At 48.6% G+C, this 26,448-nt stretch overlaps 1 protein-coding gene and 3 non-coding genes across 4 annotated transcripts in view; 1 reads left to right on the top strand and 3 right to left on the bottom strand.

The window, feature by feature from the left end:
- Positions 1-25,933, bottom strand: part of LOC130473110 (peroxidasin homolog) — a 63,025-nt gene extending 37,092 nt beyond the window's left edge. The window contains exons 1-2 of the mRNA XM_056844639.1: positions 25,708-25,933; positions 2,882-2,953 (exon numbers count right to left, since the gene is read on the bottom strand). Coding sequence (XP_056700617.1) covers positions 2,882-2,953; positions 25,708-25,871 — 236 coding nt within the window. The 5' untranslated portion in view covers positions 25,872-25,933. The remainder of the gene's footprint in view (positions 1-2,881; positions 2,954-25,707) is intronic.
- TRNAT-GGU (transfer RNA threonine (anticodon GGU)) lies at positions 4,976-5,047 on the bottom strand. The gene has a single exon. It is a non-coding gene; the product is annotated as a tRNA-Thr (tRNA).
- On the top strand, positions 8,030-8,145 carry LOC130474037 (U5 spliceosomal RNA). The gene has a single exon (XR_008933188.1). It is a non-coding gene; the product is annotated as a U5 spliceosomal RNA (small nuclear RNA).
- On the bottom strand, positions 15,230-15,345 carry LOC130474034 (U5 spliceosomal RNA). Its single transcript, XR_008933186.1, has one exon. It is a non-coding gene; the product is annotated as a U5 spliceosomal RNA (small nuclear RNA).
- Positions 25,934-26,448: the final 515 nt, after the last annotated feature.

Here is a 26,448-nt window from a genome sequence, read left to right on the forward strand (position 1 = left end):
GGGGTCACCACCAGTCGGCTCCAACTTAGAATGATAGAATCATAGGGCTGGAAGGGTCATCTAGTCCAACCCCCTGCACAATGCAGGAAATTCACAACTACCTCTCCCCCCCCCCCGCACACACACACCCTCAGTGACTCCTACTCCATGCCCAGAAGATGGCAAAAAAGGAAGAAGAGTTGGTTTTTATATGCTGACTTTCCCTACCACTTAAGGAAGAATCAAACTGGCTTACAATCACCTTCTCTTCTCCTCCCCACAACAAACACCCTGTGAGGTAGGTGGGGCTGAGAGAGCTCTAACAGAGCTGTGACTTGCCCAAGGTCACCCAGCTGGCTTCATGTGGAGGAGTGGGGAAACAAATCTAGTACACCAGATTAGCGTCTGCCACTCATGTAGAGGAGTGGGGAATCAAACACAGTTCTCCAGATCAGAGTCCACCGCTCCAAACCACTGTTCTTACCCTCTATACCACGTTGGCCATGAAAGCCATAAGGGCCAAACACTGATGCAAACTTTCCTGTCTTCCCTCTCATGATCTGCCTAAGTTCACAGAATCAGCATTGTTGTCAGATGGCCACCTAGCCTCTGCTTAAAAGAAGGAGAGCTCACCACCTCCTGAGGAAGCCTGCTCCACTGAGGAATCACTCTAACTCTCAGGAAGTTCTTCCACATGTTTAGCTTAAATCTCTTTTTATTTAATTTCAACCTGTTGGTTCTGGTCCGACCTTCTGGAGCAACAGAAAAACACTCCGCACCATTCTTTATATGACAGCCCTTCGGGAACTTGAAGATGGTTATCATATCACCTTGCTGGCACGAATATATGTAGTTTGGCCCCTTTTAAGGACTGACTGTGTTTTCATCCTTGGCTTCCCCAGGCTGGTGTTCTTGGTTCCTTACCAATTCACCTCCCTTCCCAATCCCATGTCCTGAGATGCTCTCTCCTCCCTTACCCTTTGGACTGCCATTTACACAAGATGGGAGCCCTACACCTGGCCTGCAGTCCTTTTCCCCTTCCTCCCCTTGCAGCTTCCATTCTGGATCTCGCTTCTGCAGGAAGGTAACTATAGCCCACTCGGGAATTTCAAACCTTTACTTTCTTAGTTCTGTGTATGTTGGGAATTGTGTGTGCTTACCCTATTTGATGACCTTTTAAGTAAAACCCTTAAAATTCATAAAAGCCTCCATTTTATTGGGTTGCTCTCCATTTGGTTCACTCACCTGGGGCAGATTTGGTTGAAAGACCCCCACGCCAGCCTCTCGCATAGCTCTATCTAGTCCCAAACTAATTTTCCCCACTAAAGGAGACCCCTGTGCTTGGCGTAACACAAGAGGCTCTGTTATGCCAGAGGACAGGGCTGGTATGCATGGAACCCATATGCAGGATCCAATCGGTTCTGCCCAGTGCTTGCCTAGCAGCCAAACCACCCTAGGATCAGCCTGGATAATGGCCGGCACAGGGCGGTGAAGGAAGGGCAACTGCCCAGTTGGGGTGGAGTAGGGTGCCATGCCATTTCCTTTCCCCTCTGAGGCAACGTTTGCTGAGTTCTGGATTTGTATGGCTTGATTTCTCTCAATGGAAGAGCTCCTGGATTGCCTTCTGAAGACCTCAGGGCTGGCATAGACCCAAGATCCTGAAGAGCTACTGTCAATCCAAGTCAACAGTCATAAGAACATAAGAAAGGCCATGCTGGATCAGACCAAGGTCTGTCAAGTCCAACAGTCTGTTCACACAGTGGCCAACCAGGTGCCTCTAGGAAGCCCACAAACAAGACGACTGAAGCAGCACCGTCCTGCCTCTGTTCCACAGCACCTAATATAATAGGCATGCTCCTCTGATCCTGGAGAGAAGAGGTATGCATCATAAACACATGAACACCTGAAGCTGCCTTATACTGAATCAGACCCTTGGTCCATCAAAGTCAGTATTGTCTACTCAGACAGGCAGCGGCTCTCCAGGGTCTCAGGCAGAGGTCTTTCACATCATCTATTCACCTAGTCCCTTTAACTGGAGATGCTGGGGCATGAACTTGGGACCTTCTGCATGCCACGCAGACACTCTACCACTGAGCCACAGCCCCTCCCATTATGACTAGTATCCATTTTGACTAGTAGCCATGAATAGCCCTCTCCTCCATGAACATATCCACTCGCCTCTTAAAGCCTTCCAAGTTGGCAGCCATCACCACTTCCTGAGGCAAGGAGTTCCACAATTTAACTGTGTTGTGTGAAGAACGCACAATGAACCAATAAAAAGTGTCCCTGAGCCACTGTAGCGGTTAACCATTTTGTCCTGCGCTGCATGCACTATGAGGAAATCACCTGAAGCGATTGGGTGGCGGATAGCCGCATTCAAGCTGTAGCCTGAAAGGACCTGGAAGCAGACGGGACCCGGCCAGTCCCGACGCCAAGTGCATGAGCAATTAAAATCTCAGATCCAAGGCAAATTCAAATCAGTCCAAGAACAATGAAGCAAGCGATATGGTTCGCATCACCCAGAGCCAAAAATAAAACTGACTCGAGGCTCGAAAAATCATCCCATGTGTGATTTATTAACCCAGACCTCTTGCACGAGCCCAACCAATTGGAAACATTCGCCGATGGGCTCTTTCCCGTCCTCCGAACAGCCCGCAGCGCAAAACCGAGACGGTGCCCTCTTCTCCCCCCCCTCTTTGGGAGAAGGAGCATATTTTTTTATTTATTTTACTTATTTTTCAGACTTATAACCCGCCCTCCCCAGCAAGCCGGCTCAGGCTGGGTAACATCCTTTAAAAAACAACAACATAGAATAACGTTCAATAATACATAAAATCATTAGTGAAATCAAAGAGTAAAACTTTAAACCCCCAACATGATGGCATGCACCTCGGACACTTACAGGGTGTTGAGGTTCCTCAAATTCCTGAAGGCCCCCGGCCGGATGTCTTTGATGTGGTTGAAGCGCAGGTCTCTGGAAAGAAGAACACGATCGCGAGTCAGTTTGTGAGACTGCGGCTGCCCTTAACCCGCGTCTTTACAGTCAATCCAAAATGCTTTTCCGTGAAATATTCCCCGGATAGTGCTGGAACCGAAAGGAGCCAGCGTCCAACTCTGAGTAGTCCTTTCTCCCACTTTGCAGCTCTTAAACACTCTTAATGGCCCTTGGCCCTGGAGCGGCTTGGCAATTTTGGGAAGCCTCGGCCCGTTTGTTGATGCTAAAGTCTGGCGAGCTGATGCACCAACGAATTAAGCATCTTGAGGGCCAGATGTGGCTCACGGGGACATAATTCCCCCACCTCTGGATTAGGTAGTCTTCCTTGTAGGGTGGGGATGGGGGGGGGTCTTCCTCTTGCCAGAACATAAGAAAAGCCATGCTGGATCAGACCAAGAACCATCAAGTCCAGTAGTCTGTTCGCACAGTGGACAACCAGGGGCCTCTAGGAAGCCCACAAGCAAGACGTCTGCAGCAGCATTATCCTGCCTGTGCTCCACAGCACCTAATATAATAGGCATGCTCCTCTGATACTAGAGAGAATTGGTATGCGTCTTGACCAGTTTTCATTTTGACTAGTAGCCATGGATAGCCCTCTCCTCCATAAGAACATAAGAAAGGCCGTGCTGGATCAGACCAAGGCCCATCAAGTCCAGTAGTCTGTGCCTCCAGGAAGCCCACAAACATGTACACCTGTCACTGAGACCTGAAGACCAAGCCCTATGTTGAAAGGCTGAGGGAGTTGGGAATGTTTCGCCTGGAGAAGAGGAGGTTGAGGGGGGATACGATTGCTCTCTTTAAGTATTTGAAGGGCTGTCACTTAGAGGAGGGCAGGGAGCTGCTCCTGTTGGCAGCAGAGGATAGGACTCGCAATAATGCTTTTAAATAGCAGGAGGAAAGGTACCAGCTGGATATTAGGAATTTTTTTTTTACAGTAAGAGTTGTTCGACTGAGGAATCAGCTACCTAGGAAAGTGGTGAGCTCCCCCTCACTGGCAGTCTTTAAGCAGAGGCTAGACAAGCGCTTGTCAGGGATGCTCTAGGCCAGTGGTTCTCAACCTTTTTCTGACCGTGGCCCCCTTCCGACCTTGTTTCCTTCCTGTGGCCCCCATGTCTTACCGGTACAAAGGTAGCTATTTAAATGTTTTCTTTGTAAATAGCCAAGGAACAAAGAAGCATAAACAGCCACACAAAATGCCCACATGCAGTTCTTATTGGGAAACTGAAATTTACAAAGAAATACCCCACAAAAAGGGAACACAACACGCTAATAAACAACAATGTTCACATACAAGGGAGAACAAAGCCTCTTGCACAAGATTACAGCGATACAAAAATCCACAGTTGCAAACGATGCATAGAAGTGCAATGAAGAAAGTCATGTGTTAGGTTTTCAGTCCACTGAAGGTACAAATTGTATTCCAAAACGAAACCTGTGTTTAGATACAGAGTCAGCACGTGGTCACAGCTTCAATAAAACTTTTGCTTGTCACTCCGGTTTTCTTTTCTTGGGCACTACTCTGTCTTCTTCACTTTTCTGTGGCCCCCTAGTCTCATGCTGTGGGCCCCCATTTATGCAATTTTCACCTGTGGCCCCCTTGGAATATCTTGTGGAGGCACATGGCCCCAGGTTGAGAACCACTGCTGATCCTGCATTAAGCAGGGTGTTAGACTAGATGGCCTGACTGGCCCCTTCCAACTCTATGATCATGTGATTCTATAATAAGGGCAGGAGAGCCCTTGCTAGTATCAACAGTCATCACTAGAGGGAGGTCAAGAGGTGGGGAGGCCATTCAGAGAATTTAAGCATCCCATGAAGGTTGGTGATGGCACAGGTTCATGCCAAGGCCACCCACTAGAGCTTAGTAGTGACATGAACACGTGAAGCTGCCTTATACTGAATCAGACCCTTGGTCCATGAAAGTCAGTATTGTCTACTCAGACTGGCAGTGGCTCTCCAGCGTCTCAGGCAGGGGTCTTTCACATCACCTACCTGCCTAACTGGAGATGCCAGGGATTGAACCTGGGATCTTCTGCATACCAAGCAGATGCTCTACCACTGAGCCACAGCCCCTCCCCTCTTCCTCTGCATGGAGGGATGGCCAAATATCAGCACACACTCTGCCAGATTGTGGGTTGTAAGCAAGTTGCCTACGTCGAATATGAAGTTTCCCGTGGCTACCAGAAAGACAGAAGAGCCAATGCAGATTTTTCTGGAGTTGCCTAATGCCTACTGTGCATATAGGAAGCCCACCTGAACATAACAATGTAAGAAAGTGGGACTATGGCTCGGTGGGAGATCATCTGCTCCACAGGTAGAAGGCCCCAGGTTCAATCCCCATCTCCACTAAAAAGAACCAGGCAGTAGGGGATAAGAGCCTAAGAAAGGCCACATTGGATTAGACCAAGGTCCATAAAGTCCAGCATGCTGTCCACACAGTGGCCAACCAGGTGCCTCTAGGAAGACCACAAACAATATAACTGCAGCACCATCTTACCTGGGATGTGAAAGACTTCAGCCAGAGACCCTGGAGAGCTGCTGCTAGTCTGAGTAGACAATACTGACCTTGACGGACTGATGATCCAATTCAATATGAGGCAGCTTCATTCATTCTTTTGGGGAGAGGCTTTGGCTCAGTGGCAGAGCATCTGCTTGGCATGCAGAAGGTCCCACGTTCAATCCCTGGCATCTCCAGTTGAAAAGGACCAGGCAGTAGGTGATGTCAAAGACCTCAGCCTGTGACCCTGGAGAGCAGCTGCCGGTCTAAGTAGACAATACTGACCTTGATGGACCCACTGTCTGGTTCAGTATAAGGCAGTTTCAGGTGTTCAAGTGTCCTCCAGGACTAGACCAATCACTGCACCATCTACCCCCAGCATTCTGCCCCCCAGGAAGTTGAAGAAGATATAAGAGTGAGGTCTGAACTCCAGAGTAGGTAATGGGACAGGGGGTTTACAGAAGAAGAGTTGGTTTTTATATGTTGACTTTCTCTTACCACTTAAGGGAAACTCAAACCAGCTTACAATCACCTTCCCTTCTCCTCCCCACAACAGACACCCTGTGAGGTAGGTGGGGCTGAGAGAGTGTGACTGGCCAAAGGTCACCCAGCTGGCTTTGTGTGTAGGAGTGGGGAAACAAATCCAGTTCACCAGCTTAGCCTCCACCGCTCATGTGGAGGAGAGGGGAATCAAACCTGGTTCTCTGGATCAGGGTCCACTGCTCCAAACCACCCCTCTTAACCAGTACACCATTTTGGCTCCAGCGGAGACTTGTGAGGAGTGTTTTCCTCTTCCTTCCATCCTCTTTTTTTGCAAGCTATTTAGGGCCGCCGTTTGAAAGGCATATGGAGATTTGGTCTAATTGGACTCCATGGGACACTTCCCAATCCATATTTACTCAGGATTAAATCCAACAGTGTGCACAAGTTCTTGTTAATTTATCAGTCTTAAGGAGACAAGCCAGCCCACTGAGTTCAATGGAATGTATTTTCCGGTATGTTCCTTCAGCCCTGACTCAAATGGCCCAGGCTAGCCCAATCTGATCTCAGAAGCTAAGCAGGGTCGGCTCTGGTTAGTACTTGGAAGGGATACCAGCAAGTGAGTCCAGAGTTGCTATGCAGAGGCCGGCACTGGCAAACCACCTCTGAACATCTCTTGCCTTGGAAACCCTATGGGGGTGGCCATAAATTGGCTGTGACTTGATGGCAAGCAAACAAGCAAGCAAACAAAAACCCTCCAAAACTGCCGCCTTAGTTCACATGTTTCGATTCAACCTGCAGGTCAAGTCAGTTGCTAGATATTTTACTCTCTGGAGGTACCAGAGCTTGGAAGATCCAACAGGTCATTTTGTAACAAAATTCCAGAGATGTGGAGCTGGGCTTTGCGATTTAGCTAGCCGCTGACTTGGCCTGCAGGTTGGTCCAAAACGTGTGAATTAGCAACTGGAGGGCTGCAACAATCTTGAAGGTGCATACTGGAGAGTAAATTTCACTGAGCTCTGCGGGTTGGCTTATACCCTTAAGACTACTAGGTTGCTGCCAACCTGTGCACGCTATTGGATTTAACCCTGCATAAACATGGATTGGGCAGTATCCCATAGAATAAGAACATAAGGCAGGCCCTGCTGGATCAGACCCAGGTCCATCAAGTCCAGCAGTCCGTTCACACAGTGGCCAACCAGGTGCCTCTAGGAAGTCCACAAACATGACTACTACAGCAGCCCTGTCCTGGCTGGGTTCCAAAGCCCCTCATATAGTAGGCCTGCTCCTCTGATCCTGGAGAGAATAGGGGTGCATCATAACTGTGTGTGTGTAAAGTGCCGTCAAGTCGCAGCTGACTTATGGCAACCCCTTTTGGGGTTTTCATGGCAAGAGACTAACAGAGGTGGTTTGCCAGTGCCTTCCTCACTAGCATTCATTTTAACAGCCATGAATACCCCTCTCCTCCACGAACATGCCCACTCCCCTCTTAAAGCCTTCCAAGTGGGCAGCCATCACCCCATCCTGGGGCAGGGAGTTCCACCATTTAAGAACCCTACTAGACTATCTCCTTTCTTTCCTGTTAGGCTTTGCCTGCCTTTTAGACTGCAGCCCTAAAGGGCTTGCAAAACAACACACCTCCCCCCGGCAAGCACCCATCGCAAATCGCCCCCTTCCACCTAACTTCACCAGAGGGTCGCTCCTCACCGCTTTCCTACGACCACCCAACAACCGTGTCTTGGGAAGCGGCAGCGATGCGCCGCAATGGTCTTTCCCGCGAGTCAGCGCATCATTTGCCGGTCCCTTGCGCCCGGAGGGGGCGGAGGGAGGGGCGGGAGGCGGGAGAGGCTCATCTGCATGTCGCTGCGAGCCATGATGCATTGCCACGTGCAACCGGGGGGCAGAAGACCCGTTTGCGGGGGTCCCGGCAGGCAGACCCGGTCAGCGGTAGAGAATCTCAGGGGAGTGTTCTCTGTTGCACTTGGTGGAAACTTTATCCGGGATCGCCACGAAAATCACCCTGACCTGAAATGTCAGCCGTCGGGGCTGTGCCTTGCCTAGTTGCACCTCCTGAACTCATACTCTGGTTTCTCTTCAGATCGTATAAATCTTTCGCCTTTTACTAAAGATTTCCGTGGAGAGGAACATTTATGAGTGTTTCGTGAATTTTTTGAGGCTCTGCTCCGGCAGAGCTGCCTTTCCCTGGTTCAAAGACAGAGTTGATTCTTGTGTGTGTGCCAAGTACTGTCAAGTCGTTTCCGACTCATGACGAGCCTATCAATCAACGTCCTCCAAAGTGTCCTATCAACAGACTTGTTCAGATCTTGCAAATTGAGGGACGTGGCTTCCTTTATAGAGCCCATCCATCTCTTGTTGGGTCTTCCTCTTTTCCTGCTGCCTTCAACTTTTCCTAGCATGATTGTCTTTTCCACTGACTCTTGTCTTCTCATAATATGTCCAAAGTATGATAGAGTTGAATGAATGAATGTTTATTGATACCGCACAAGCCAGGCAACATATATACGTACTCTTATAATACGACAGAGTTGACTGTTACCTTTCCTCATTTCTTTTTATCGTGCAACGCTCAGACTTATTTTTCTTTTCTCCTGCATCCATTCTTTTTACGCCTTTCCCCCAATTTCTTCATTTATTCATCCATCCATCCTTTCCACAATGCCCAAAGCAGTTCCCCTCCTCTACCACACACACAGATGTTGCTGTTATATTTGAGGGGGTGAGGGGGTGGGTTTAACAGCCTATTTAAAAAAAAAGAGTTTTCAGATTTTTAGTGTCAGGTTTGTAAAAACCTCCAGGTTTACATTTTATATCTGCAGTGGCATGTGATTTGGGGAAGGCAGGGGAAGAAAATAATCTGTTGTGTGGTGTCTGGTGCTTCAAGTAGGTTGTCCAATGGACAGGGAGTGGATCATGTCCTGTTCCTTTACTCCGTGCAAATGGGCAGCTGAAGCTTTTCATGTCAGGTTTGTAAAAACCTCCAGGTTTACATTTTATATCTGCAGTGGCATGTGATTTGGGGAAGGCAGGGGAAGAAAATAATCTGTTGTGTGGTGTCTGGTGCTTCAAGTAGGTTGTCCAATGGACAGGGAGTGGAACATGTCCTGTTCCTTTACTCCGTGCAAATGGGCAGCTGAAGCTTTTCATGGCACGGAGCTAAGTTATGTCACCCAGTAATGGCTTGCAGCTCAAAGCGATGTTAAAAAGGACAGCTGGAAGGACCCGCTCAAAAGCTGCCCACCCTAATTGCAAACCTGGAGACTTTCCCATCATTTAAGAAGGGAAGGATATAGTTAAAACAACAACCTTGTTGCTTTGTTTGGGAGGCCAGAGAACTTAACAGTTAATACTGGGGAAAGACTTGGAAACTGGAAAACTTCCAGAACAAGAGAGAGAAGATCAGAGAGTCCTAAACATGGCCTGGAGTGAAAATCTGGAATCTTTAAAATTATTCTGTCTGCCTTTTAGCTCATCAGTTTGGGGTGGGGGAGTGCATTTTAGAACTAGGGAGAGAGTACCGCATTTATTGCCCCCCCCCCAGTAATTCTGGGGAAAACATTGAAGGGAGAGAAGTGTGACTGGCCCAAGGTCACCCAGCAGGCTTCCTGTGGAGGAGCCGGGGAACAAATCCGGTTCCCCAGATTAGACTCCACCGCTTCTAACCACTGCATCACTCCAGCTTTGCAACGCAGCTGCAGAAGTGGGCTGAAGAGGGCACCAGATCGCACAACCTCCCCTGGCCCCGGGTTGCACGGGGGTGGGGGCAGTGCACATTAATTCAGCCGGAATTACCGTGCAATGAATTTCATGGCCATTGAAGGCACACGATAGGCCCATAAACCCTAAGGAGACGCGCGATTAGCTTGAAAGAGCCTGAAAGGACAGAATCCTTTGGCACTTCAATTGACCTCAAGTTACAAGCAATTCTCTAAGGTGCCGGCGGAACGCCACGCTACTGGGAGGAAAGAAAGCTGTGTCCGCACCCGCAACGACTACACCATGCTGGCTCCCAGGGGTTGAGAGAGTTCCGAGAGAACCGTCACTAGCCCAAGGTCACCCAGCAGGCTTCAGGTGGAGGAGTGGGGAATCAACCCCGGTTCTCCAGATTAGAGTCCGCCGCTCCCAGCCGCGGTATCATGCTGGCGATGCAACGCAGCTGCAGAGGTGGGCTGAAAAGGGCCCGCAATCGCACGCCCTCACCTGGCCTCAGGTGGCAAAGAATGGGGGGGGGGGGAGAGAGAGAGGACCCCAATGCACATTAACTCAGCCGGAATGACTGTGCATTGAACTTCACGGCCAGCGAAGGCACACGATAGGCCCATAAACCCTAAGGATTAGCTTGTGTGTGTAAAGTGCCGTCAAGTCGCAGCCGACTTATGGCGACCCCTTATGGGGTTTTCAAGGCAAGAGACTAACAGAGGTGGTTTGCTGGTGCCTTCCTCTGTATAGCAACCCTGGCATCCCTTGGTGGTCTCCCATCCAAATACTAACCAGGGCTGACCCGGCTTAGCTTCTGAGATCTGACCACATCAGGCTAGCCTGGGCCGTCCAGGTCAGGGCAAATTAGCTTCCCAGGAGGAGGAAGAGGAGGGAGGGCCGGACCCCCCGTCTCGTGCCAGAGATGTCCAAAAGGCCGGGCCTGCGGGGCCACCCTAACCTCAGCGCCAGCCGGGGCTGCTGGGCACGATGCCGGTGGGCTTTGCGGAGTAGATGCCCAGGAATGAACCGTCAATGCAGTTTACAAATTCAAGCTCAATCTTGATTCGTGCTTCTCACACTCCATTCGTCAAACAGCTTTGGACTCTCTGAACCTTTCTGTGGACCTTCGTTTCTTCTTAATTTTTGGAGACTCTACTTGTGTAGAGTTGCTTTTACTTTGGTTTAAAAACAGAATGAGCTAAAAAGATGCTGGAATTAACCGAGATGGCGAAGCTTACAGCCTTCATAAATCAGAATGATAATGAACAATTTTGGGGGGGAATGGGAGGCTTGGAGAATGTACTGTGAAAATTATTTTTTAACGGGACCATTTAAAGGATACTCATCGATCTAATCCCTTATTCATACTTTGTATTAATTTTTATATTAGGTATTGGTTTCATAATGTTGGATAGGACAAGAACAGATTAATTAAAATAATATTGGGATTAGTCACGTTAGCAAAAGATTATACAATTTAATTTTAGACGGAAGAGGGAGAGGGGGAAGTCATTTGATTGTTAAATTAGAATACTATTTGTTTTTCTCTTATTATTATATTGTTTTTATAGATATATTAAATGAAAAAAAAATATTAAAAAAAACCCAGAATGAACTAATGGTGTTCTGTGACAGTCCTTAACACTTTCCTTTTGTTTGGTTTTGTACTTTTCATCCCTTGTTTTGTTTGTGTTTGTGTGTGTGAAGTGCCTTCGAGTTGCTTCTGACTCATGGCGACCCTATGAATGAAAGTCCTCCAAAACTCCTATCCTTAACAGCCTTGCTCAGGTCTTGCAAACTGAGGGACGTGGCTTTCTTTATAGAGTCAATCCATCTCTTGTTGGGTCTTTTCCCGCTGCCTTCAACTTTTCCTAGCATGATTGTCTTTTCCAGGGACTCTTGTCTTTAAAGGACATTGATTCATAGGGTCGAGTCAGAAGCGACTTGACGGCACTTAACACACAACACTTGTCTTCTCATAAAGTGACCAAAGTACAACAGTCTCCGTTGAGTCATTTTAACTTCTAGGGTCAGTTCAGGCTTGATTCTATTGCTCACTGATTTTAAAAATAATAATTTTGGCAGTCCAGGGTATCCGTAAAACTCCTTTCCGACACCACATTTCAAAGGACTCTACTTTCTTCCTATCAGCTTTCTTCATTGTCCAGCTTTCACACCCATACATAGTAACAGGAAATACGATGGCATGAATTAACTTGATCTTGGTGGCCAGTGACACATCCTTACCCTTAAGAATCTTTTGTAGCTGCCCTCCCCAGTCTCAATCTCCTTCTGATTTCTTGGCTGCAATCTCCCTTTTGGTTGATGATGGAGCCAAGGAATAGACAGTCTTGAACAATTTCAGTTTCATGTTTATTTACCATATACTTTTGGAAAGATTGTGCACCATTTATCTCCCTTCCCTAATCTCCTACTTGCCTTTCTGGGTCATTGCTCTTCCTCTCATGGTGACTGATCCTATGAATTAATCACTTCCAAAAAACTCCTCTCCTTAACAGCCTTGCTCAGGTGTTGCAAATGGAGAGCCGTGTCTTTCTTGAATGCCTTGCTTTTCCTGCTGTCAGTCACCACGAGATGAATTTAAACAGATCTTCACAAAAATCAGCTTCTGTTTCATAGATTACAGCAAAGCTTTTGAGCTTGTGATTCATGAAAAGTGATTGCTGATTTTAAAAGAAATGGGCGTGCCGCAACATCTGATTGTTTTGATGCACAACCTATACTCTGGACATGTGGCTTCTTTAAGAACAGAATATGGAGAAATAGTTTGAAATGATGGTGAAAAAGACAAATAAGAGGGTTCTAGATCGAATCAATATAGTCAGCCGGCATGGTGTAGTATCGGACAAGGACCTGGAAACCCAGGTTTGAATCCCAACTCTGTTGTGGAAACTTGCTGGGTGACCTTGGGCTGGTCACACACACTCAGCCTCAACCCTAGCAAGGATTTGGATGGGAGACCTCCAAGGAATACCAGGGGTGTGATGCAGAGGCAATGGCAAATCACTGTGGCTCAGTGGTAGAACATCTGCTTGGCATGCAGGTCCCAGGTTCAATCCCCGGCATCTCCAGTTAAAGGGACTAGGTAAGTAGGTGATGTGAAAGACCTCTGCCTGAGACCCTGGAGAGCTGCTGCCGGTCTGAGTAGACAATGCTGACTTCAATGGACCCAGGGTCTGATTGAGTAGAAGGCAGCTTGATGTGTTCATCTCCAAACGTCTCTTGCCTTGAAAACCCCACCAGGGTCATCATAAATCAGCTGTGACTTGATGGCAAAAAAACAAAAAAAGATTAAACCAAGCTTGAACTCTCTGTAGAAGCTAAAGGTCATTTATGCATGGTCGGTTTAACCTCCTTTATTCCCTGTTTCAGCCAGGATGAAATTTTTCTGTATGCACGTTACCTCGTTCCTTGTCAGCTCAAACCTGTTTCAACACAAAATGAGCACGGCTTTTCCCATTCCTCTTCTGGCCCGAATTAAACCATTCATCCTGGTTCATTACGGAATCACTGAGTGAGCGTACAACTTTCTCGGGTAGGGCTTCCCCCCCCCCTTTTCCAAACCCCTCTTCAAAGCAGCATACAGATAGCCAAACGGGAAGCACCGAAGATTGGCTTCTCTCACAGCCAATCACGAAGCAGTGTGTAAAGAGGCAGGGATTCAAGTGCTTCCTGCTACCTCAGAACTCTTTCTGAGCAAAAGAAAGGCTTTTTAAAAAGAGGCTTGGATTTCTCCCCCCCCTTCTTTCAGATTGCTCCATTTTTTGTTTTTTGTTCTTAAAATGCTTTTTTATGTGGCAGTTGGGTTTGGGAGGAAGGCAATCTTCTCTCGTGGGGTAAGCCAATTACAGAGTAGTATTTAAAGGAGTGGGACTTGATTTGAACTTGGGAGACTGCTTTTCTGTATTCATGCCTCCATTAGCACACAGTTTCGTCCCTGACCATTCCAGCCAATGCATACAGTTTTCCCCAGCCCGGGTTACTTTGATCCTGGCTGAAATGGGGAATAAAGGAGGTTAAAGTGACCATGCATAAATGACCAAAATGAGGCAATCGTAGTTTGGTCTCTTGTTGTCCCGACCATCAGGTCACAATGTACTTATGGGGACCCTGTAGGGTTTTCAAGGCAAGAGAGGTTTGGAGATGTTTGCCATTGCTTGCCTCTGCATCACACCCCTGGTATTCCTTGGAGGTCTCCCATCCAAATACTTGCCAGGGTTGACCCCGCTTAGCTTCTGAGATCTTATTAGATCAGGCTAGCTACCAGAACTCAAGCTTCACTGGAAAAGATAGTAATGCTAGGAAAATTGAAGGCAACAGGAAAAGAGGGAAGAGCCAACAAGAGATGGATTCGCTCAATCTGCAAAGCCAGATTGCAAGATCCTGCAAAGCCTCAGTTTGCAAGATCCGTTAATGAAAGGAGTTTTGGGAAGTGATTAATTCATAGGATCACTCACCATGAGAGAAAGAAATTACCCAGAAAGGCAATTAAAGTAGTAGGAGATTATGAAAGGGAGACAGATGTTGCTGCGTAGTCATTAAAAATGTATCAGGTAAAGAGAATATTACTATGCATGGGTGTGAATGCTGGACAATGAAGAAAGCTGATAGGAAGAAATTAGATTCCTTTGAAATGTGATGTTGGAGGAGAGGGTTACAGATTCCGTGGACTACCAGCATGGTGTAGTGGTTAAGAGCTGTGGTTTGGTGGACTCTGATCTGGAGAACCGGGTTTGATTCCCCATTCCTCCGCATGAGCCGCGGAGGTTAATCTGGTGAACTGGATTGGTTTCCCCACTCCTCCACACGAAGCCAGCTGGGTGACCTTGGGCTAGTCACAGTTCTCTTAGAGCTCTCTCAGCCTCACCTACCTCACAGGGTGTCTGTTTTGGGGTGGGGAAGGTAAGGTAAGCCAGCTTGATTCTTCCTTAAGTGATAGAGAAAGTCGGCATATAAAAACCAACTCTTCTTCTCAAAAAATAATAACCTGTGGGTTCTAGATCAAATCAAGCCTGAACTGATCCTAGAAGCTAAAATGACTCAACTGAGGCTGTTCTACTTTGGACACATTATGAGAAGACAAGAGTAGCTAGGAAAGAGAGTCATGCTAGGAAAAGTTGGAAGCAGCAGGAAAAGAAAAAGACCAAACAAGAAATGGATTATTGTCAAAGGCTTTCACGGTCAGAGTTCATTGGTTCTTGTAGGTTATCCAGGCTGTGTGATCGTGGTCTCGGTATTTTCTTTCCTGACGTTTCGCCAGCAGAGAGAGGCACTGTCCTTCAGTGTTACTCCTCTGAAGATGCCTGCCACAGCTGCTGGCGAAACGTCAGGAAAGAAAATACCAAGACCATGGTCACACAGCCCGGATAACCTACAAGAACCAAAGAAATGGATTGATTGTATCAATGAAGTTAATTCCCTCAGTTTGCAACTTGACGAAGAATAACACACACATTCAGAGATGAACAGAAACGGGAAAAAAACCAATATAACGTGTAGGAAATAATTAGTTCATTCTGTTTTTCAACCAAAGTAAGGGCAGCTCTACCAAAGTAGAGCCTCAAAAAATTCACGAAACACTCATCAATGTTCCTCTCCACGGAAATCTTTAGTAAAAGGCGAAAGATTTATACGATCTGAAGAGAAACCAGAGTATACTATGCAAAGCCCAAGGGCATCGTGCCCAGCAGCCCCGGCTGGCGCTGAGGTTAGGGTGGCCCCGCAGGCCCGGCCCTTTGGACATCTCTGGCACGAGACGGGGGGTCCGGCCCTCCCTCCTCCTCTTCCTCCTCCTCCTCCTCCTCCTGGGTCGCTGCAGGCTCCAATGCCCGGCCCCGAACATCCTTCTTCTCCGCCCCGCAATGCATCCCGGTGGCGGCGGCATGCAAACGAGCCTGCCCGGGCTCGGCCCCCGACTCTGCCCCGGGCTGAAGGGGAGGGGGCGCAGCAGCGATCCTGGGCGAAGGAGGACCCCCTGGGCGTCGAGCGCAGCTGCAGCGTCCGGGCTCTGCGCGCAGCCCGCCGGCCTCGAGCCCCGGCCTTGCTCGGCGGCCCATCGCTGCCGGCGGAGGCGGACTCCGAGACGCGCTTGCCGGCCTCCCAGCAGCGGGGCGTTCCGCCGGCCCCGCGGAGAACGGATGGTTGCCACGAGGTCGATTGACGCGCCCGAAGACTCTGCTCTTGTAGGGTCTTGCAAGCTAGTTTGCCCTGACCTGGATGGCCCAGGCTAGCCTGATGTGGTCAGATCTCAGAAGCGAAGCCGGGTCAGCCCTGGTTAGTATTTGGATGGGAGACCGCCAAGGGATGCCAGGGTTGCTGTGCAGAGGAAGGCACCAGCAAACCACCTCTGTTAGTCTCTTGCCTTGAAAACCCCATAAGGGGTCGCCATAAGTCGGCTGCGACTTGACGGCACTTTACACACACACACACACAAGCTAATCCTTAGGGTTTATGGGCCTATCGTGTGCCTTCGCTGGCCGTGAAGTTCAATGCACAGTCATTCCGGCTGAGTTAATGTGCATTGGGGTCCTGGGAGCCAGCGTGGTGTAGTGGTTGCGGGTGCGGACACAGAGATGCGCTTTCTTACCTCCCAGTGAGCTGTGGCTCACAAAAGCTCATACCCTACCAGAAAATATTTTTGTTAGTCTTTAAGGTGCTACTGGACTCTTGCCCTTTTTGACTACTGCAAACAGAGTAACACGGCTACCCACTGTGAATTACCTCCCAGTAGCATGGGATTTTGTCCTTTTAGGCTCTTGCAAGCTAATCGCGCGTCTCCTTAGGGTTTATGGGCCCATGTGCCTTCAATGGCCATGAAGTTCATTGCACGGTAATTCCGGCTGAGTTAATGTGCATTGGGGTCCTCTCTCTCTCTCTCTCTCCCCCCCCCACATTCTTTGCCACCTGAGGCCAGGTGAGGGCGTGCGATTGCGGGCCCTTTCCAGCTCACTTCTGCAGCTGTGTTGCATCGCCAGCATGATACAGCGGCTGGGAGCGGCGGACTCTAATCTGGAGAACCTGGAGAACCGGGGTTGATTCCCCACTCCTCCACCTGAAGCCTGCTGGTCTAGTCACAGTTCTCTTGGAACTCTCTCAACCCCTGGGAGCCAGTGTGGTGTAGTGGTTAGGAGCAGTGGAGTGTGATCTGGAGAACCGGGTTGGATTCCCCATTCCTCCACATGAGTCGCGCAGGCTAATCTGGTGAACTAAATTTGTTGCCCTGCTCCTACGCATGAAGCCAAATGGGTGACCTTGGGCCATTCACAGCTCTGTTACAGCTCTTTCAGCCCCACCTACCTGGCATCATTAACTCATTTTGTCTGTTGTGGGGAAGGGAAGGTGACTGTAAGCCGGTTTGTTTCTTCCTTAAGTGGTAGAGAAAGTCGGCATATAAAAACCAACTCTTCTTCCAAACAAAAAACATATCAGTGGGTTCTAGATCAAATAAAGCCCAAACTGACCCTAGAAGCTAAAATGACTAAACTGAGGCTGTCGTACTTTGGTCACATGAGGAGACAGGAGTCACTGAAAAAGACAATCATGCTAGGAAAAGTTGATGGCAGCAGGGAAAGAGGAAGCCCCAACATGAGATGGATTGACTCTATAAAGGAAGCCATGGCCCTCAGTTTGCAAGACTTGAGCAAGGCTGTTGACGACAGGACGTTTTGGAGGACAGTGATTCATAGGTTCGCCATGGGTCAGAAGCGAATTGATGGCATTTAACACACACACACACACACATCAAGGGTAGTCATTGAAGCCCCATCCCTTCATCTATATAGTCCTGCTCCGGCTTTGGTTTCTGGGTCACATTTCAGCTTGATGGGAAATGTTACGCAGAAGGATGTTTCAAGCTACAAGGATGTTTTAAGGAGGTTGCAAACCTTAATCTCGTGGGAATGGGTGGGGTGAGAGTGAATAGACAAGCATGTGAGAAAGTCCGAGGACATATGAACTCCCTCTCTCTCTCCTGCCCCTCTTCCAGGTCTTTTTATTTATGTCTAGCTTGTTTAATGCTCAGGTTACACACAGCAGGAATAGAACAGGATTTCAATTATAATGTCGAACGGCGCCAAAGAAAGGTTCAACATTTTCGAAGACGGCACTCAGTGCTAGTTTTGAAGCTCTGGGCTCCACAGCTGCGAGCGGATTATTTCGAAGTTCTTTTTAAAACAACAAGTCTTCTACATATTGTCGAAGGCTTTCACGGTCAGAGTTCATTGGTTCTTGTAGGTTATCCGGGCTGTGTAACCGTGGTCTTGGAATTTTCTTTCCTGACGTTTCGCCAGCAGCTGTGGCAGGCATCTGCAGAGGAGTAACACTGAAGGACAGTGTCTCTCAGTGTCAAGTTGACACTGAGAGACACTGTCCTTCAGTGTTACTACTCTGAAGATGCCTGCCACAGCTGCTGGCGAAACGTCAGGAAAGAAAATACCAAGACCACGGTCACACAACCCGGATAACCTACAAGAACCAAAGTCTTCTACACTTTGCAGGAACAAAACAGAAATAAAAATTAACAAACTGAAAAGCCAAAGAGACATAGTGTGATGCAATCGAGTGTTGGAATAGGTAGCTATAAGCCGCTACCCATCTGTAAAATGGGAATAGTAATATTTTAGTGAGCAGGCTTTGTTTGGATTATGCATGCATTTTCCGACCATCAGAGGGCGCCTCACTCTCCCCACTAGGTTGCCAACCTCCAGGTGGTGGCTGGAGATCTCTCGCTATTACAACTGATCTCCAGGTGATAGAAATAAGTTCCCCTGGAGAAAATAGCCTCTTTGGCAATTGGACTCTATGGCATTGAAGTTCCTCCCCTCTCCAAACCCTGCCCTCTTCAGGCTCCAGGTATTTCCCAACCCAGAGCTGGCAACCCTATTCTCGCCATGTTTCTGCACGTTTTGCCCACATTTTCTGCATGCTTGCTAAATGTGGGGGAAATGCGCAGGTAGAGCAAGACGACCTCTGACAGTCCAAATATGCATGCATAATCCAAACAAAGCCCTGAAATAGTTGGGAGGGGGGTGACCGCAAGGGAAACAGCCATGCATGAAAGGTAGGGGTGCCAGGTCCCTCTTTGCCATCGGCGGGAGGTTTTGGGGGCAGAGCCTGAGGAGGGTGGGGTTTGGGGAGGGGAGGGACTTCACTGCCTTAGAGTCCAATTGCCAAAGCAGCCATTTTCTCCAGATAAACTGATCTCTATCGGCTGGAGACCAGTTGTAATAGCAGGAGATCTCCAGCTAGTACCTGGAGGTTGGCAACCCTAATGAAAGGCCTTCATGAGATGAATACTCATTGTGACTGACGATGCACAAATTCCACCTTTGCCCAAAGATTCAGAAGCTCAGAAAGTGGTGCAACTCTTTTGTGGATTTCTTTTGCAGCGGGGGAGTAGGTGGCCAAGGAGAAACCACCTCCTGCCTCTGCTTGCTAGTTGTATAGACCACCAGCACTGGCTGTGCACAAGAATTGTGTTAAAATCATGAGCAATCTCTCTTTCCCCCTCTCTCTGGGTGCATCTGCTCCACAGGCACTATGCCAAGTTTCCCCTCTTCTCAGAGAACTGCAGGCCTGAAAAGGGGCTGGACATCTCTAGCGGAAGTCTGCACACTTGCCAGCCAAACTGCAATTCCCAGGAGCCTTTGAGGGGAGCCGTTAAAAGTTTATAAATTTGTGGTGTAGACTAGCCACCATCCCCCCCACCTTCCTACCATAACAAATACATTTCTATGGATTTTCAAATACAAGAGACTCCAGAAACGAATCCAATCCAGCCATTATGGACTGAATAATCAAAATTATGCATAATGGAACATGCAGTGGAGGAAAGGATTCCCATTAAACCATAAACCTTCGTCTGCCTCAACATGTAGTGCACCAGAGAACAAAAAAACACGATTGCAAAGGTAGGATCTTTGGATTGCAAAGGTAGGATCTTAAACACTGTTTAGCTTGGAAAGAAGGCGGCTAAGGGGAGACATGATAGAGGTCTATAAAAATTATGCATGGTTTGGAGAGGGTGGACAGGGAGAAGATTTTCTCCCTCTCTCATAATACCAGAACGCAGGGTCATTGCTGAAGCTGGAGAGTGAGAGGTTCAAAGCAGGTAAAAGGAAGTATTTCTTCACGCAACACATAGTTAAATTGTGGAACTCCCTGCCCCAGGATGTGATGATGGCTGCCAACTTGGAAGGTTTTAAGAGGGGAGTGGACATGTTCATGGAGGAGAGGGGTATTCATGGCTACTGGTCAAAATGGATACTAGTCATGACACGTAACTATTCTCTCCAGGATCAGAGGAGCATGCCTATTATACCAGGTGCTTTGAAACACAGGCAGGATGGTGCTGCTGCAGTCGTCTTGTTTGTGGGCTTCCTAGAGGCACCTGGTTGGCCACTGTGCGAACAGACTGCTGGACTTGATGGACCTTGGTCTGATCCAGCAGGGCCTTTCTTATGTTGTTATGGTCTTAACTCTTTGCTGTCGCTCGGACTGCTCCAGAGGGGTTGTCTTTTCCCAATTTTCCATAAAGCCAAACATTTTTTTTTAAAGTCACACTACGGAACAAATAAACTTAAAGATGTTGCAGACCGATTTGGTTTGGAAAATCCGCTGAACGAATCGCTTCCATCTGTTGCTGTCTTCTGGGCCCACGGCTCCGTCCCGCTTGATCACATCTGGGCTGTTGTGTTCCCAAGCACTGGGCCCCAGCCAAAATACAATTGCTGTCATCCATCACCGCTTACCAGACCCAACTTATCTGTCCGTTTGCCCTCTCTGTGCTTGGGATAAAGTGGAAAAGATTTCATTATCGGGGATAAAAGGGGTCCTGGAGAAAGTCAGATATGGAAGCCGGGAGCTCAGCTGTTTCCAGCTGTGAGGGTCGAAGGGGGGTGGGGTGGAGATGAGAATGGAAGGCTGCCAGGAATGCAAAAACCACAGATTTGGCTCTGTCTGCCTTTTCCACCAAATCTGGAGCAGAAAAGTTAGCTCGGTAGCCTCCTGAAGGGGGTACAGAGATATCCCTACAACATAAGATTGTGACTTTTCAAGGTTGTCTCTCTCAAGGAACACTTTCCCCACATACTTGAGCATTTGTCACAGAACATAAGAACATCAGAAGAGCCCAGTTGGATCAGACCAGTGGTCCATCTAGTCCAGCATCCTGTCTCTCATAGTGGCCAACCAGTTCCTCTGGAGGTCCAACAACAGGGCGTAGAGGCCAAGGCCTTCATAAGAACACTCTGACATGGAATCCGGCTGGGTGACCTCGGGCCAGTCACACACTTGAACACATGAAGCTGCCTTCTACTGAATCAGACCCTTGGGTCCATCGAAGTCAGTATTGTCCACTCAGACCGGCAGCGGCTCTCTAGGGTCTCAGGCAGGGGTCTTTCACATCACCTGCTTGCCTAGTCCCTTTAACTGGAGATGCCGGGGATTGAACCTGGGACCTTCTGCATGCCAAGCAGATGCTCTGCCACTGAGCCACGGCCCCTCCCCAAGGAGGGGTTAAGCCTAACCTACCTTGGGGGGCTTTTGTGAGGATAAAAAGGAGGCAGCAGGTGAAGAGGAAGACACAACAAAAGATGGATCGACTCTATAAAGGAAGCCACAGCCCTCCGTTTGCAAGACCTGAGCAAGGCTGTTGACGATAGGATGTTTTGGAGGACACTGATTCATAGGGTCGCCATTAGTTGGAAGCGACAGCACTTAACACACACGCACAATTGGATCCTCAGTGGAGTACACTTGAAGTAAATTATTGTTTTACTTTGGTTTGTTTTGGGGCAGAGCCTAATGAGGGTGGGGTTTGGGAAGGGGAGGGACTTCAATGCCATAGAGTCCAATTGCCAAAGCGGCCATTTTCTCCAGGGGTAACTGATCTTTTATCGGCTGGAGATCAGTTGTGATAGCGGGAGATGTCCAGCTAGTACCTACATACAAACCTTTGCGGTCCTTATGAGACATCACCTATTAAGGCATATATATATTTGCTGCTGATACAGGTCGCTGAAGAAGTCATATGCGAAACGTGGTCCCGATCTAGACGACACGTCTGACATCCTTTTCCTGTGGCTCTGCTCCAATATTTGGAATAATCAATAGACGTTGATATCAATGGATGCCCCTATGGGTTATATATTTTGACTTATTTGTTGCTTGAGGATTTGTGATATCCCTTGAAGAATAATATATTTATTGGATTGCATTTTGTAAATTTTGTATCTTGTACTTCTATTTTGTACATATTTTTGTGTATATATTTTTTCACTATTGCACTTTATAAAATTCACTTTAATTTGCTTTGAATTGTCATAGTGCTGTTTTGGGTTGCTACAATTATCCTCACAGCACTGAGCCTTCTTGTCTTGCAGAGTACCTGGAGGTCAGCAATCCTAGCGTGACGCAGAGTCAAGCAATGGCAAACGACCCCCGAACGCCTCTTGCCTTGAAAACCCTATGGGGTTGCCGTAAGTCAGCTGTGACTTGACGGCAAAAAAAGAAAAAAAAATCTGCAGGGCTTATTCTGCACAAAACATCCCCCCCAAAAAATTACTCCAAACGAGGAGTAATGTGTCTGCCATGTGGCTTTGATGGGTTTGTACGGAAACGTGCATCTTACAGCTACAGCTTCGGCGACTTTGGCCAGGCCCCGCTGGCAGCCTCTGCCGTGGCTCCCTCGTTGCTATACTATGAATCTTTTGTTCGTGGAGCTGAAAACAAGCGCACCTCCTTCCTCCTTCCCCTCCGTGGGATGTTGGAAGGCCCGCGCTAGACATTTCCTATTCCCCTCCCTCTGCTTTCATCCTCTGCCTTTACGATTCTCTCTCTCCCTGCCCTGCTCTGCTTTAGGCAACTTTCTCTCTTGCTCTTTTCTTAGTTCCTCTATCAAAAACAGACATAAGCAATCCCCCCCGTGGGTGTACCCCCTTACGGCTCCTCCGTCAGAACCACGTCCAATTCAGCGGGGGTGTAAGATTGTTGTCAATCGTAGCAGGTACGTCTATTTTTGTTAACGTTCTGCAATGTGGAATTTATTTCTCTCCCTCCCTTCCCTCCCTCTCCCTCGATAGGCTGCGGGGCTGCAAGAATCTGAAATGCCGAAGGCAAACCGAAGTTCAGTGAGAAAGTACGTTTGTTTTTAGGAGTTGCCAAGCTGATGTATTTTCCAGACACTCACATGTGACAAAGTTGCACCAAAGGAAAGTCTCACCTCTAGCAGAACAGCTAGATTTGAGGCCAGTAGTACCTTAGAGACCAACGTGAATTTCAGAGTATGAGCTTTTGAGTGCCAATGCTCCCTTCGTCAGACTCTTGAAAGCTCATACCCTGAAAATCTTGTTGGTCTCTAAGGTGCTACTGGTCTCAAATGTAGCTGTTCTACTGCAGATGAAGATGATGATGAAGAAGAAGAGTTGGCTTTTATATACCGACTTTCTCCACCACTTAAGGGAGAATCAAACCGGCTTACAACCACCTTCCCTTCCCCTCCCCACAACAGACACCCTGTGAGGTAGGTGGGGATGAGAGAGCTGTGACTAGCCCAAGCTCACCCAGCTGGCTTCATGTGCAGGAGTGGGGAAACAAATCTAGTTCACCAGATTAGCCTCCGCCGCTTGTGTGGAGGAGTGGGGAATCAAACCTCCAGATCAGACTCCACAGCTCCAAACCACCGCTCTTAACCTCTACACCACACTGGCTCTCCCTCTGAAACTACCCTAGTGCAACAGATGCAGAGGATCTATGTGTAGAGTTGCCAACCTCCAGGTGGTGGCTGGCGATCTCTTGCTATTACAATTAATCTCCATGTGACAGAGATCAGTTCACCTGGAGAAAACAGCCACTTTGGAAGGTGGACTCTATGGCATAATACCCCAATGACGTCCCTCCCCTCCCCTCCCCAAACCCCACCCTCCTCAGGCTCCACCCCTAAAATCTCCAGGTATTTCCCAACCCGTAGTTGGCAACCCTACCAGTGAGCAAAATCCACCAAGTCCTATTCAAGCAAAGATTGCATTGTGTGATTTTCTTGTGGAAATGCCTAACTTTAAAACCCCCAAACAAATTTTAAAAACTACACAAAGCAAAAATGGAATGGCCCTGGGCTTGAAATCTCATCTCAGGTTGTTTAAAGGGGGGAGGCAGAGCAGGCGGCTCCATTTCACCCCATGCAGATGAACGGGGCATCATTGCCAGTAGAGCTCATGGCATGCACACGTCGAACGTATCGCATCTTCCGTTCTGAGTCTCACCCAGTTAAGGGCACAATTTACAGGTCAGTGCATAAGACAAGCGACAACTAGGCTGCATCCAACCACTGGATGAAACCTTCCTACATCCCAAGGAGCTTTCTCTTGAACACATGAGACCCAGGAAGCTGTGTTGTACTAAATTAGACCATCAGTCCATCAAGGTCAGTATTGTCTGCTCCGGCAGCAGCTCTTCAGAGTCTCACTCAGGCAGAGGTCTTTCACATCGCATACTATCTGATCCTGTTAACAAGAGCTGCAGGGGACTGAACCTGGGACCTTCTGCATGCCAAGCAGAAACTCTTCCACTGAGCCATGGTCCCTCTCTTCCCGGAGGAACGTGCCACATTTAGCTGGGCAGACTGACAAGATAACGTCCCCCACTTTCAGAACTCAGAGGCCATGCCTCAGTGGTAGAGCCTCTGCTTGGCATGCAGAAGGGTCCCAGGTTCAATCCCCGGCATCTCTAGTTAAAGGCACCAGGCAAGTAGGTGATGTGAAAGACCTTTCTCTGCTTGAGACCCTGGAGAGCCGCTGCCAGTCTGAGCAGACAATCCTGACTTTGATGGACCGAGAAGGCTCTGATTCAGTATCAGGTAGCTTCATATGTTCATAATACAGTAATTTCAATCTGCGCTTTTGAGCACAGATTGGGTTTGCTGTCTGGACAGCTCTGCAAGGAACCAAGTCTCTGATGCTCTTGCCACAGATAAGGAAAAGAGGCTAAGCAATTTGCCCAAGGCCACCCAGCGAGTCCGTGGCAGAAACAGATCTGGAATTCCTCTTGGATCCGTTTCTGCCACGGACTCGCTGGGTGGCCTTGGGCAAATTGCTTAGCTTCTTTTCCTTATCTGTGGCAAGAGCTAGCAAGAGCTAGCTTTCTAGGCACTCAGATGTACTGGCTCTCTAACGTGGAGAACACAAGAAGATAATAAAAGTCCTGCTGGATCAGACCAAGGCCCATCGAGTCCAGCAGTCTGTTCACAAGTGGCCAACGAGGTGCCTCTAGGAAGCCCCCAAACAAGACGGCCACAGCAGCATTATCCTGCCTAGGTTCCACAGCACCTAATATAGTAGGCCTGCTCCTCTGATCCTGGAGAGAATAGGTATGCATCATGACTAGCCTCCATTTTGACCAGTAGCCATGGATAGCCCTCTCCTCCATGAACATGTCCACTCTCCCCTTAAAGCATTTCAAGTTGGCAGCCATCACCACATCCTGGAGCAGGGAGTTCCACAATTTAATTCTGTGTCGTGTGAAGAAATACTTCCTTTTATCTGTTTTGAATCTCTCGCCCTCCAGCTTCAGCAGATGAACACATGAACACATGAAGCCTTATACTTAATCAGACCCTTGGTCCATCAGTCAGTATTGTCTACTCAGACCGGCAGCGGCTCTCCAGGGTCTCAGGAAGAGGTCTTTCACATCACCTACTTGCCTAGTCCCTTTAACTGGAGATGCGGGGGACTGAACCTGGGACCTTCTGCATGCCAAGCAGATGCTCTACCACTGAGCCACAGCCCCTCCCTGCAAAAAGCTTCTCACTGTCCACTCCCTCCAGACCATGGGACCTTCTGCATGCCAAGCAGATGCTCTACCACTGAGCCACAGCCCCTCTCTGCAAAAAGCTTCTCCCTGTCCACTCCCTCCAGACCATGCATATTTTATAGACCTCTATCATATCTCCCCTTAACCGCCTTCTACCTGCCTCCCGTTTGACCAGTTGCCAACAAGAAGACCCCCAAACGAAACGGCCACTTACAGCACATTTGTCTGCGGTGGGACGTCCGGGATCGTTTCCAGCATCAGGTGCATGCATCTCACGGTGGTCCGGAAGCAGAGGCATCGGTTGGGGCAGGGCCTGGCCGAGACAGGTAAGAGGAGCAGAAGGAAGACGCCCGGGAGGCCCGGGATCCTGCCCAGCATGGTGTTTGCTGGAATGCTGAGGTCCTGTGCTTCCAAGCTGCAAAGCAGCAGACAAACATTTCCCAGCCTGGAGGGCCAGGGAGGAGGAGGGGATACACAGACATGTGTTTCCAATTAAGCCAAGGCAGCCTGACAGGCCGGCTCCCCCCACCTCCCTCCGGCGCGCACGCATACCGCGTCGGAGAGTCCAACTGCGACCCCCAATGGGCTGAGCTGATTTCCTAGTGAATTTTGCCTGGGATCTGTACCTGCTTGGTTTAGTGGTCAAGAGCGGTGGTTTGGAGCGGGGGACTCTGATCTGGAGAACCGGGTTGGATTCTCCACTCCTCTACATGAAGCCAGCTGGGTGAGGGGCTAGTCACAGCTCCCTTAGAGCTCTCTCAGCCCACCTACCTCACAGGTTGTCTGTTGTGGGGAGGGGAAGGGAAGGTGATTGTGAGCCAGTTTGAGTCTTCCTTAAATGATAAAGTCAGCATATAAAAACCAACTCTTCTTCTTCTTCTCCTCCTCCTCCTCCTCTTCCTGCTTCTGCTTCACTCCGCATCTTCCCATACCGAAACGCTGGAGAAACCGACTT

This window comes from Euleptes europaea, chromosome 2 (assembly GCF_029931775.1).
Source record: "Euleptes europaea isolate rEulEur1 chromosome 2, rEulEur1.hap1, whole genome shotgun sequence".
NCBI classification, from domain to species: domain Eukaryota; kingdom Metazoa; phylum Chordata; class Lepidosauria; order Squamata; family Sphaerodactylidae; genus Euleptes; species Euleptes europaea.